This window comes from Polypterus senegalus, chromosome 11 (assembly GCF_016835505.1).
Source record: "Polypterus senegalus isolate Bchr_013 chromosome 11, ASM1683550v1, whole genome shotgun sequence".
In the NCBI taxonomy this organism is placed as follows: Eukaryota; Metazoa; Chordata; class Cladistia; order Polypteriformes; family Polypteridae; genus Polypterus; species Polypterus senegalus.
In genome coordinates this window covers 22,998,069-23,012,454 of record NC_053164.1, presented here as the reverse complement: position 1 = coordinate 23,012,454, position 14,386 = coordinate 22,998,069, and the positions used below count along the sequence as shown (strand labels likewise).

The window sequence follows — 14,386 nt, the reverse complement described above, 5'->3', positions numbered from 1 at the left end:
TTAGGTGCATTGGCGATTCTAAAATTTTCTGTAGTGTGTGCTTGGTTTGTGTGTGTGTGTGTGTGTGCGCCCTGCAGTGGGCTGGCACCCTGCCTGGGGTTTGTTTCTTGCCTTGCGCCCTGTGTTAGCTGGGATTGGCTCCAGCAGACCCCTGTGACCCTGTAGTTAGGATATAGCGGGTTGGATAAATAATAGTCCTCTAGTAAATGACTCCTTGCAATTTGTGTCCGACTTCAATAACAGTTTAGCCCTCTGGTATTCATAGTCACAGCTCCTTGACAAAACTGTTTTGTTTTTTGTTTCTTTGTTTGGCACTGAGGGTTCTCATGGAGCACAAATGTGAATATCGACACAGTTTCTTAACAGCCTTTGTCGATTTTTGTAAAGCGTTTGACTCAGTTGATCGAGCAGCCCTGTGGACATTCTGAGACTCTGCAGGATCCCCTCAAGGTTGTTGGATATCATGGCTGGCCTGTACACTGGTACTGTGAGTGCTGTGTAGAGTGGAGGCAGAACGTCTGCGTTTTTCCCAATCGATTCTGGGGTTCATCAGGGGTGTTTTCTTGCTTCTACTCTGTTCTGGGCAAGGTCATGGGGTATCTGTTGGCGAAGAAAGATTCAAGGATCTTGACTTTGCCAACAATGCTGTGATCTTCACAGAGTCAATGGATTCTCTGATCAAGGCTCTTGAGAGGCAGAGCATGGAGTTTCAGTGTCTGGTCTTGCAAGTGTCCTGATAAAAACCAAGATCATGCCTTTAATGGATCATGCCTTTAATGACCCCTTGGGCACAGCCATCAACAGTGTCTGTTTCTCTCTGTCTGAGTGTCGACCTCGTCGAGAGGTTTACTTACCTCAGCAGTGACATTCATGTCTCTGGTGACTCTTCCTTTGATGTCAGTAGACGGACTGGGAGAGCATGGGAGGGTCATGAGGTCGCTGGAAAGGGGTATGTGGCGCAAGAAATAGATCTACGCAAAAGGAAGAAGGTCCAATTCTTTAGAGTCCTGGTGCCTCCTGTCTTTTTATACGGTTGTGGCACATGGTCGCTATCCAGTGACCTGAGACGAAGACTGGACTTCGTTGGTGAGTCCTTTCAGAGAATCCTTGGGTACTGCTGGTTTGACTTTGTGTCGAATGAGTGGTTGCTCATGGCCTCTGAAATGAGGCACATTACCCACTTTGATAGGGATCATCAGTTACAGCACTACGGCCAAGTGGTGCAATTCCCAGAAGGAGATCTGATTCACAGGATCGTCATTGTTGAGGACCCGAGTGGCTGGACCAGGCCAAGGGGACAGCCACATATCACCTGGCTGTGGCAGATAGAGAGTCATTTCCGGACGTGGTCGGACAGGACTACGTGTCTGCCTGGTGGGTTGACAACCAGGATCCTGAGCTGTTTCGTCGTGTAGTGGGTGCAGGAACGTGCTGTACCAGTGCATGCTCCCCAACCTGACCTGACCTGACCTGACCCGACTGTTAAAAAAGAGGCACATCTCCTGATTTGTTTCCAATTTCATCTTAGCAGTTGTTCTCACTTTCCTTTTATCAGCAGACTATTCTATGGTTTTGGCTATACACAAAAGAGTGAGTGGCAGTTGCTCATACTGCGATCTAACTCACCCTCTTTTAGTTTTTGCAACTGCCATAACAGGAACCACCTACCTTTCCCATCTCTTCATTCATCATGTGCAGTTCTTGTTCACTGAGCCAAGCCTCCACTTCTGTCACGTCAAAGTAGTATTGCTGTGCTTGGTACATTCCATCCAGCATTCTCTGCCTGCACTCAGTTTCTGAGCGCAGCATATCCCACAACTGACGTAGACAGTCCAAGCTAGCTCGCACACAGTCTGCCTCTGGACTGCGGATTGAGGCAATGAGGCCTGCTCTGTCCAGCACGTCTTCCATCCTCGACTGATGTCCTATGATCTCACGCTGCAGAGACTACAATAGGGAAAGAATGATGTGAATCAATGAGCCATGTCAGATCAAAAATGCTTTGCCATCATCAGTTACACCATCATAATTACCCAAATATTATTTGAATATGTAATCCTAAAAAAGAGCCTGCTCTGCCCTTTCTTCTATTGTTCTTCTGTGTTACAAAACAAATCCAGCCTGTCAATGATGTGGACCCCCAAGTATGTGCTGTGTGAGGCCTCCACATCCTCTCCCTGAACAGTGACCAGACAAATGAGCTCTTTGGTATAGCAAATGTCATGAAGCAGTTCCTTGGTTTTGCTGATGTTAAGTTGCAGACAGTTCTCTAAATTCTCCACCTTACTCCTATACTCTCTCTTATCCCACTCATCAATACTTCCCATTATTACAGAACCATCCAAGAATGTCTAAAAAAGCCATGGCCTGCTGTCACAGTTATAGTCTGAGGTGTGCAGGGTGAAGAGACAACAAGACAGGACTGTTCCTTGTGGTGCTCTAGTGTTGCTCACACACTCCTTGAGCCTCATAAACTGTGGTCTGCTAAACAGAGAGTCGGTTAATCCAAGAAGCCAAAGGCTCACCCACTTGAATGACCCTTTGCTTACTCCTGAACATAAATTGCCACAGTGTGGCCAGCTTTGTTCATATGGGAATAAGCCTCGTGGAGCAGATGGGTAGTTAAATCTTATACTCAAATCTTTGTTCAACAGGTAAACTACAGTGGGTCCAGGTGGTCTTTTATAAGAGGACTCATATAGTCCAGAACGTGCCTCTCAAAGGTGTTCATGATATATTGCTATAATGTACCACCAAAGAAATGTTTAACATTTTTTTCTACATTTTCCTTATTTTCTTTATACTATGAAAACTCTGGTGTTTAAGTAAACAAACATTTATCTTACTATAAACTAGTACTCAACTGCTTTATATGTTTAAGCCGTTTATGTTATTAGGATTTATATAACAACTTTGAGTATGTTCTAAATAACATATTTTATTATAAACAAACTGGACTGCATGATAATTTGCAGTGAATACACTTGACTTGAGCATTCCTAGTTACTCTTCATCCTCTTTCTCTGTACGTTTACCATCCGTCTGCTCAGAGGTTGATGCGCTTGCTGCTTCCTGAGCAGCTCTTCTTTACTCCACCCTAGCGGCCCGCTTTTTATCTTCTTCCGTCAGAATCTTTTCACATTAAAACTGATGAAGTCAGTGTTTGTGTTGTAATTACTTAGTATGTTTTTCTTAACTTTTCACTTAAGATGGCACTTAAGTCTTCAATCTGCCTCAAGAATGACTTAAGATATGAAAAGGTAGGGGAAGTGACGGCGATAGTGGTAGGGATGAGAACGGCTCCCGTACGCATGTTCTGCACGGCAGCCCTAGAATAAAATAAAATAACAATAAAAAGAAGGAATAAAAATCATCACCCTGAAGCGGACAGTAGATGTCACGTGGTATATGTGTACCACATTTCAGGTCAATAGGTAAAATGTTTGTCGAGCTGCAGGTGATTTAAAATCCTGGACAGACAAACGGACAGCCACGGTAGAGTTTTATATATAAAGATTCCAAATAAAGGGGTGTTTTAAAAAATCCATAGATTTACTATGAAGCAGAAATGCACAGATATATTTTTGGATAATGGAACAAGTTACAGATTAGTGCTGTTAAAAGTAGCACCTTAGGGGTCTTCAAATCTCAGTTCCTATTATTTTGCATACATTGGATGAATAGGGAATGATAAACTACGCTGAGTTTAAACATCTGTTGCTTTTGCTTAGTTCCTTATGTTCTTTTATATCTACCATATTACAGTAAACTATACAAAAAATAAAAATGGCTTACATTACTCTGGGGAAACTCGATCTCTTAAGCTTTGAGCAGATAAACGTTTGTGGGGACCAAATCTCAGTGTTCAAAAGGGTCAAAGGTATGGAAAAAGCAAATCCAGCAGAACTCTCAGAGCTACGTAGTGATGAAGCCCACAGTTAAACACGGTATCTCTAGGGCAGACTAAAAGCCATTCAGAATAAAGTCAGCTGTCATGTTGCTGAAGTGGAATCACTGCCATATTTAAGAACTAGCTGGATGAATTTGTTCTGCTTTCTGTTAACTGAACAAGTAAGAAGAATGACTGCTCTTTTGTCATTAGTTAGTTAATTAGCCACTCTTCTGCCATCTTCAGTGCTGTGTCCCCACCTGTTATAATGCTTCCTTCACGTCTCTCTATCCTGTTCCACTTCCTACAGGTTTCTTCTTCTTGCTCCCCTGTCTCTTGCTTCCTCTATCACCATATCTGTTCTTCTCTTTTTTGGCCTTCCTGCTGTTATCCTTCCCACTCTTCTTGCCGTCTTTGAGTTGTTCATGTGCCACACATGTCATGCCTATCTCATCATTCTCAATATGCCTACTTCGCTCAGCTCCACTTGACCAGTCTTTTCTCTCAAATCCTTGTTACTAATCATTCTTGGCCATCTTATTCCCATAAACTGTCTCAAACATCTGCAGCCAAACATGTTCACTCCTCTTGCAATTGCTTGGCTAAATGTCCAGATTTCAGCTTCATGCAAGGCTACTGGCACCACTAGTATGTTACAGACTCTTTATTTTGTCCACAGCTTGGTGTCTCTGCACCTCCAAAGTCCTCTTTCTTTTCCTGCTAAACCTAATCTCTTTGTCACATCCATCTCTCAGTTGCCTTTTGACTTGATTTCGCTTCCTAAATATGTGAATCTCTCCAATCTTACCAGCACTTGATGTTTATATTCCATACACCTGCTTGTTTCTTTTTTTTCACCAATCGCCATCCATTTTGTTTTGGGTATTCTTATATTTAATCCCAGCTTCTCTGATTCTGATCCAAATACTCTACTGTCATTTGTGAATGTATTTATGCTTCTGTGCACTTTTTCTTAATGGTATTAAATACTTTTTTTCTTTCTAATAAATTAACCTAAATTATAGAAAGTAACTCTGTTCCTTACTACTTAGAAGGCTATCCATTATAACAGAGTATAGACATGGATAAAAAAAAATATATTTAAACAGTTGTAATACAGAAAGAAATATAAAAAAAACTGAATCAAGTCTTCCTCACCTGGTTTTTCTTCATCAGCTGCTGGACAGCTTGCAAACTGCTCCCATGCTCCTTAGATGTTGCCAATGGCAGCCGCTCCTCAATCCAGATCTGTAAGGTCAGTACAATGCAGTTATAATAAAGTGCAACACATTCTATCTTCAGCCCTGTAAAGCCTCAAGATGAAATATTGTGCAAAATCACTTACAGTGTGTCCATTTCCAAATAATCAAACGGTCTAATGAAATTGTGTTTTTGTATGTATTGTTTTAATGTATTTTTTTATTTGTTCGGGCATAACATAGGAGGCACAGATGTAGCAAAGTAAAATTAAAATTTGACACGAGCAACGTGTCTGCAACTGTAGGCTTTGTATGCATTGCTTAAGCAGTACAGTAGTATAAGCCTATAAAATGTGCATTGAAACTCAACGAATATCATCCTCCATTGTTCACCATCGCCTATGACTTGATTGATACTTTTCTTCTCTGGATAAACACTCTGATGTCATGCATTGATTGGATGGTGAGACTGCATTCTTTGCATACATTTTGGAGGATACAGGAAACAGGAATCATGGGTAATCATTATACTGAATTTCATTGAAATGTATAATTATGTTAATAAAGTGTATTAATGGGGCTGTCATTAAAATTAGCAACCTGTTAGGCTGGCGGGTTAAACAGAATGCTGCCTTTTCAAAACTTTCTCAGTGCTAATTGTCTGCCTGGTGTGACACAGATTTATTGTTTTAATGTATTTTTTTATTTGTTCTCTTAATAAAAATGTCCAAAACAAAAAAAATACACAAACACCAAAAGCTATACATCTTAAAGATTTAAAATCTTAGACCCTCTAAAACAGGGGTGCCCACACTTTTTCGGCTTGTGAGCCACTTTTAAAATGACCAGGTCAAAATGATCTACCTACATTAAAAATTATCACTATGTTACATTTACTTGAGTAACTTTTAAAAAAAAAATTACTTCTAAGAGTAGTTTTACTGCACAATACTTTTTACTTTTACTTGAGTACATTTGTGAAGAAGAAACACTACATTGGGAAACACTCAGAGGGGACTGGGCGGTCTCGTGGTCTGGAACCCCTACAGATTTTATTTTTTTTCTCCAGCCTTTGGAGTTTTTTTTTTTTGTTGTTGTTTCTGTCCACCCTGGCCATCGGACCTTACTTAATGTTAATTAATGTTGACCTATGTTTATTTTTTATTGTGTCTTCTATTTTTCTATTCATTTTGTAAACCACTTTGAGCTACATTTTTTTGTATGAATATGTGCTATATAAATAAATGTTGATTGATTGATTGATTGACTCGAATCGTTACTTTTTTTCCATTAGATAAAGTCTGACAGACAAATTTCAACCTGCTCTGTGTAGCGGATGCTGTCAAGTTGCGCACACTCCTTCCATTGCGTCTCCAGCTCTGACACGAGGTTTTGGATGTTCCCCAAATCAAGGCGCTGCAGCTCTGAGGCCTGATGTTGCATTTTTCATTTGAAAGCATTAACTGAGCTAATCATATTGACCATGGTTTTCTCTTTTCCTTGCAGCTGTAAATTAAGCTCATTCAACATGTTGGTCAGGTCGGTCTAGCGGCCATTGATCGTTATTAAGTTGCATGTATTCTGCATGTTTAATGACAAGGAGAAACTCCTTTTTCTCCGGCCAGGGGTCTTGAAATCTCAGCAGGAATTTCTCCCTAGCCATCTGCCTCAACGAAGGCCTCTTTTATCATCTGTCCATCTTGGAAGGACTTCTTATGCTTAATGATCGAGTGACTCACGCTGAACGATGCCTTTCCACATTTTCCTTCTTTGGAATAGCAATGATAGATTGACAGATCAGACAAACGCACTTCCATTGTGACATTGTGAGAGAAAAAATCCTTTTTCTTTAAATTCCTTCCTTAGTCGATATAAATTGGTAGGCTAACTAGATCACTTAGATAGCCAGAGTTTTACAGTAGCTCGCGTGTTTGTGCATGTGGGATGACCAGTGTGTTAGAAGAAAAGAGATCTCAGACTGGCCACCCTGTATGTCAATCAAGTGGCAAATGCCATTGGGAGGATATATAATATAACAGACTAACATTTAAAAAAATTTTTTTTTGAATGAAACGCGATCTACCTGCACTTCCTTTCCGATCTACCGGTCGATCGTGATCAACGCATTGGGCACCCCTGCTCTAAAATATTGATATTATGTACTATATACACATTCAGATGGTAATTAGTAAAAATGATAAAATATAAAAATTCCTCTCCACTATGGATATATTAACTGACAGACTGCACTTGTTTAGCAGCAGAGATCCATCATAAACGCGCAACAAAACAGCAGCAGAACATATGTAAAATATTATCTACTTTGACTTTAAAAAAATCTGAAACAGTGTGTCATGAAAGTAAATTATCAAATATAACAGGCAGGAATAATAAAGTGCAAAGTAGTAGTGACTGTGAGAAAGGACACAATGGGCACCCTAATGCTCAATACAGAGAGCAGACAGCCTCGAAGCTGCCCTGGATGTGTGTCTTTCTAGGGATATGTCAATGTTCAGGGTTCAGTTCAGAATTACTAACACTTTGCTTGTAACTAGAAGGGAAATTTTAAAGCTTACTCACAATTTCATCCTCAAGGTCACGGGTCACCTGGTGGACCTCCTTAGACGCTAAAAGAATACGTCGTCTTTCTTTAAGGGGCTCGATGAGCCTTACAATTCTTGTCTCCACCATATTCTGCTTATCATTAACATTGTCCTTAATAAGTCCTTGCTGAGGGATGGAGGATGCTTGTACCTGAAGCTCTCCCACCTCCTTATACCAGTCTTCCATCTGGGACTCCATACTCTGCAAAAACATACAGAACAAGCTCATCCTTTAATAAAAAACACATTTTAGGACATATAACTGTACTAAATGCATCTGTTTTTTCAAAGTGAAGGATAAATGTTTTTTTGAAAAGACTATTATGACTTATGACCAAATAGAAAATAGTTTAACAAGAGATGGACATTCCAGATGACGTGACCAAGACTTCTATGTGTGCAGCAAAAGTGAAAGCTTTTCCTGGTGAATTATGTTGTATCTTTTATCCAATCGAACCTACTTTTTTGATCAGGATTATCTAAAGAAGATATAACTTGGCTGCAATTAGTCCAAAACTAAAAATTGAAAATGTAAGTATATCTCAGCCATTTTACCATCATTATGTTGTGATTTTTAAACTCTTTTACATGTATATAAGGGTCTAAACTAGCACTTTCTTATATTTTGGAGTGTTTGTCCTCATATATTCCTAATTGCAATCTTAAAACTAGAATACCTGAAGCCTATGAAAAAACTTGTAATCCCAGCCCACCTTAAATTCCTTTGCACCTCTCCATCAGCTCCTTTTGTTTTGTAAATGTGGCGATCAGCACAAGCAGCAAGAAGTCTGCTATCCTATCCCCCTGCAGCTCAACTAGGACAAAAAATTCTCCCAGCTCAAGTCCGTGTGCCTGGGTGTGAGGTGCCTACATTGATCCAGATCGCTGTAGACACAGAACACACATGAACTGCATGTATTCCAAATAACAATATATTATTTACCCAATACAACTCCAGGCACCTCACACGCAGATAAACAGACTTTAGCTCTGAGAATCTTCTTTGCAAATTGAGCTGGGCCGTTAGGGAGGAAGGGATAGCAGGCTGCTTACTACTTATGCTGGTCAACACATTTACAAAACAAAAGACGCTGATGGAGAGGTGCGAAGGAATTTAAGGTGGCCCGAGATTACAAGTTTTTTCGTAGGCTCCAGGGATTCTAGTGTTAAATACGCTTACACTGGCTTGCTCAGTATTCTGGGGGAGAAGCATCCAGGAACTGGTTGAGGCCAGGGAAGTTGAATCCTTAAAAAACTACCAAAAAACCCAATCTCTTTAATCAGGGTTTTTCTCGATCACTTAAAAAATTACTAACATCACTAGAATTCCTTCATACCGATGAGCGGAAGAAGTTGGTTCTTCTCATAACTCACAGATTTTATTTGCTGTTTTATAGGCTGATTTGTAGTCACTGTTTTTATGTTTTCCTTTATTTTCCTTTGGTATATGCCAATGATCCCCTGGTCTAAGAATGCTGCAACCACCTCAGACAGCTTCCCAAGCGTATCCTGTTAAAAGTGACACAATCATGAACTGAAATGCCCCGGCGGTTCTGGGCAGTTTTTAGGCTTTGGAACCTTCCCAGATTTATTTTCGCTTATATGGTGGAGTTTCCTGTTATTAGGCTGGGCATTCTGATTCTCTTCCATTATAAGCAATCATTTTTTATAACTCTTTTTAGCAATTATTATTGTTAAACATTTTGAGCTACAATCATGTAAGAAAATGTGCTCTAGAAATAAATGTTTTTATGGTGCAAGGTTGAAATCTACCCTAGATGGGGTGTTATTTGTAACAGGATAATATGGCCAGTACAAAGATACCACTTCATCTAACATGTAAGCCTTTGGAATGGGTCATGGGGCTTAGAGTTACCTACAGGAATACAGGAAGAACATCAAAACTCCACACAGACATTGACCAGACCTAGAATTAAACTGAAGCGTCAAAACCTGACAGACCTGAGGTGCTGTCCTGCTCTGCCATATTCCATTCTTTTCCTGAAGATGAAAGAAGTCTACAGCTTACTTATTTGTAAAAATGTTACATATTTATGCCTATAGGGGTATGATTTCTACTTTAATTTCAGCTAAACAAGGAAATTAATTGCAATATATTGCGGAATTTAACTTCAGTACCTAAGGTAGGTAAACACATTCACCGAGATATCATAAAAACATCAATAACTACAACAACAATAATAGTAATAATGATAATAATCCACAAACTGGCATAACATAGGAGGCACAGATGTAGCAAAGTAAGATTAAAATCTGGCAAGATCAACATGTCTGCAACTGTAGGCTTTTTATGCATTGCTTAAGCAGTATAGTAGTATAAGCCTATAAAATGTGCATTAAAACTCAACGAATATCATCCTCCGTTGTTCACCACCACCTATGACTTGATTGATAATTTTCTTCACTGGGTAAACACTCTGATGTCATGCATTGATTGGATGGTGAGACTGCGTTTTTTGCATACATTTTGGAGGATACAGTAAACAGGAATTATGTTTAAAGGTAATCATTATACTTAATTTAATTGAAATGTATAATTATATTACAGGTGAAATGTATTAATGGGACTGTCATTAAAGTTAGCAGCCTGTTAAACAGAATGCTGTCTTTTCAAAATTTTGTCAGTGCTAATTGTCTGCCTAGTGTAACACAGATTTGACGACTTTGGAAAAATGTGCAATTGAAAAGAACAAAGAAAAATAGCCTGCCAATACAGGCCAATGATTATGTTTGCCATGAACTTGGGGCTCCTAAGCACAATGAATTCCAAAAAATGACTCAAAATTGCCTACCTAAGGTTGTAGTGTTAGGTGTAGTTAACTGTCAAACACTAGATGGTCACAAAAACAGCAATCATGGAATCTTTATAAATAAAAAGTTTATGCTTTGAAAACAGTTATATTCTGATGAGCATCAAAGGCTGAAAAGGTAAACAAAAGTCCAAGGCAAACAAGTTCCAATACAGAAATCCAAAAAAACAAAGCATAACATCAAACATCTAATACCATCCACATAATAATCCCAATACAATGTCACCAACACCAGTGCAGTCAATGAACCACAAGAGACTGCGGGTTTTTGGCTAAGGGCAGCCTGTTGGTCTCAAATCTTGGGGAACCACCCACATAATTCAAGGGACATAACAGAACAAGCATATACATATATAAATAAGACATGACACAACACTAATAAAAAACACTGAACAATGCAAATAATTAACAATCTGCTGTATTTTCTGTGCCTGTTCAATCGCCACCAGGAACTGAGTGCTCTCCATTCATTTCAGATGCGCTTTAGAGTGGCGAGTTCTAGTGCTTTTTTAAAATTCTTTGTGCTTTGTGATTTTCTGCATTTTTTGACCTTCTGCTATTGGAATCTGTCTTGAAGCTTGTTTGATTTGGATTGCCTTCATGTTATAATGCAATTCAGTTTTGCCTTTATGCTTCACAGGGCTTCATTATTACTAGAAAACCTTTTTTTGTGAAGAATAAATCTTTTATTAAAAATATCCTACAAGGCCCTTTTGTCTCTAGTCAGGGTTTTTGATGAGACTTCCCTTTCTAGTTTTTGGAAGTGTTATTGGGACTTACGTACTTTGCGACCCTTAGTTCATGACAGATTTAACTGTCTATATTTTCACATTTATATTTATTTGCTTTTATCCAGAGCTACTTACTTACAAAAAAGGTCAACATAAGGCATTGTTTGGGAATATTTTTGCGCACTCCACATCCATTATCATCTTGTTTGTGTGCATGCAGAAGATATGTCCGAACAAGTATGAGTCTGGAATAGCTTTACCATGCATGGGTGATATTCATTACTGAAGAAAAGTGTCGTGTTTACAAAATGTATGCTAAGAAATTTACATAGTGTGATAAAATAAGCCTAAGGATTATATTGTTGCTTTTGAGTTATTTATTAGTAGGTACTGTCACACGTGTGCGCATTGGGGACAGTTTCAAGGCTTGGTTAATGGTAATTCTCTGTCGGAACACATTAGGGCACTGTTGACTAACACCTTTTCTTTTCCTCCCTCTGCAGATCGGAAGATTGACGGCATTACAACCCTTGACGTCACTTCTGGTGTCTGCCTGGACCCGCCTCTTCCTGCTATAAGTCCTTAATAGCAGAAGCTCCGCCATATTGAATCACTTGTAAGAAAGACGTTATATTGCGCCCGACCCGACACAGATTTGACATGGGAGGCACGCATAAAATAAAGTTTTATTTTTCTTCATCTGGAGGGCACGTCCATGCCCCATAATCCCCCTAGCCACAACACAGTCCCCAAAGCACAAACTACAGCACTAAACACTCCTCTCTCTTTTTCTCTTCCATCACCACTCCTCCATAAGCTTAGTCCTCCTCCTCCTCCTCCTCCTCCTGACTCTGGCCCGTGAGTGGTGGTTGCTGGCTCCTTTTATGGCCCACCCGGAAGTGCTCCAGGTGCCTGATCACCTGTTTCCGGTTGCACTCCCAGGTGGGCTGAAGATTAGTCCAGGATTTAAGGTGGGCCGGGATTGCGGGTTTTTTCATAGGCTTTGGAAATTCTAGTATTAAAGGCAAAACTTGTTGTGCAGGCCAGCCACCATGATACCCCATGGTTTTGACCTCTTTCCCTTTTTAATTCTTTAGAAATTGTAGTGTAAAGGTCGTACTAAAAATTAGGTAAAGCAATGCTACAAAAAAACACTTGCACATCTTAAAATCATTAACTGAAAATTCTGCATGGAATTCATGAACATAAAAGTGACCGCCGACTGTGACTAATTATGTCAAGGGTTGGTTCTTGTTTTATATCCAGTGCTGCCTCTGTCTCTCCAGATGGGGTTAGAAAATATGTCAACAGATTTATAAAAAGTTATATTTAAATATTTAAAAACTAGATGTCTATGTATGTATCAATATCACAGTTATTTAAGAAATAATAGTTACATAACATCATCCTCCTGTAATAATATAGACAAGAAAGAGGCTTATCTAAAGTAATGTCCTAACATAATAAAGGTACCTGTAGTTTCTTCAGCTGTTTATTAACACTGATGAGATCCTGCCCCTGGTCCACTTGGTTCAGCTGGCCTTCCAGATGGGTGAGGCGGTGGTCTAAATCTGAGTAGCTTTTCACTAACAAATCTGCTTTATTAGCCTCAAAAAGTTCCCGTGCCTTGGCTTGTGTGGTGGACTCCAACTCCTGCCAGCATTCTCGAATCTCTTTTAGCTTTCTCTGCACAACAGAGGACAGTTCTGGCTTCTCCTGGATCAGCTGTTGACCTTCCTGTTATTAAAGAAACAAATGTGATCTGTGAAAAAGTGATAGACATCAGCAGGACAAAATACGCTTATTAAAAAACAAAATCACATAAATACACCCAATTTGTAATATACAGAAATACATATTCTGCATTACTTAGAACTACCAAAACACCTGAAAATCTTTCCAGGTATATGAGATCATGGTTTCTCCATTATCAGTCAAGTGCTTTCATTTTTTAAACTTTTACTGTTAATTCTCTTTATTGTGAAATTGTATAATAACCAACATCCATCACACAGTTTATACTTAACACCATGACCTTGTGAAAGAATTTCTTTTCCTAATACAAACAAATAAAATAGCCTTGAATTTCTATGGTACATTTCTTTCATCTCTTCATGAAATTCTAGTCAGTTTCAGATGAATGCATTACAACAGATGAGTTATAATACAACAATCAAACATACATTAGTATAAACAAAAGATAAAAATAAGTACAGTACAATTAAAATACAATCAATCCAGTAAATCACAAAAGATTCATCATTCTTGAACAGCACTAAAAGCTCTATGCCCACCAGTGCCAGAGGACAGTAAAGTCCACCAAGGGGCTATATAGATTCATAAGGTAATCTGAGGCTATGCTACCAACTGCACAGGCCCAGTGATATTCAGTTGCAACACTGACTATGTAAGTAATGAAAGACATAACAGGAGAAAGAATATACAGTCAACCCTCGTTTATTGCGGTTAATCCGTTCCAGACTCTGCCGCGATAAATGAATTTCCGCGAAGTAGAAACCTTATGTTTGTATGGTTATTTTTATATATTTTAAGCCCTTATAAACTCTCCCACACTGTTAACATTATTAGAGCCCTCTAGACATGAAATAACACCCTTTAGTCAAAAGTTTAAACTGTGCTTCATTACAAGACAGAGATGGCAGTTCTTTCTCACAATTAAAAGAATGCAAACATATCTTATCTTCAAAGGAGCAGCGCTCGCTAAGAAAAGCAAATAATCAAAAAATCAATACGTACTTTTAAGTATACAGAAGCACCGCGATAAAGCGGCATTTTGTAGAGGAGCGTCCTATCTTCTAGGCAAACAGCCCCCTCTGCTCACACCCCCTCCGTCAGGCAGAGAGAGACGGAGAGAAGCAAACAAAACAAGCGCCACGCGGGAAGCATATCTTTTAGCATTGAGGAGTTTTAGTTAATATGTAATACATGCTCTGATTGGGTAGCTTCTAAGCCATCCGCCAATAGCGTCCCTTGTATGAAATCAACTGGGCAATCAAACTGAGGAAGCATGTAACCTAAATTAAAAGACCCATTGTCCGCAGAAAGCGGCGAACCAGCGAAAAATCCGTGATATATATTTAGATGTGCTTACATTTAAAATCCGCGATAGAGT

The 14,386-nt window shown here is 39.3% G+C and overlaps 1 protein-coding gene across 1 annotated transcript in view; it reads right to left on the bottom strand.

The window, feature by feature from the left end:
* LOC120538737 (spectrin beta chain, non-erythrocytic 4-like) overlaps window positions 1–14,386 on the bottom strand; it is a 461,881-nt gene that overhangs the window by 133,777 nt on the left and 313,718 nt on the right. Inside the window, exons 22-25 of the mRNA XM_039768162.1 lie at window positions 12,727–12,990; window positions 7,669–7,893; window positions 5,048–5,137; window positions 1,669–1,947 (exon numbers count right to left, since the gene is read on the bottom strand). Coding sequence (XP_039624096.1) covers window positions 1,669–1,947; window positions 5,048–5,137; window positions 7,669–7,893; window positions 12,727–12,990 — 858 coding nt within the window. The remainder of the gene's footprint in view (window positions 1–1,668; window positions 1,948–5,047; window positions 5,138–7,668; window positions 7,894–12,726; window positions 12,991–14,386) is intronic.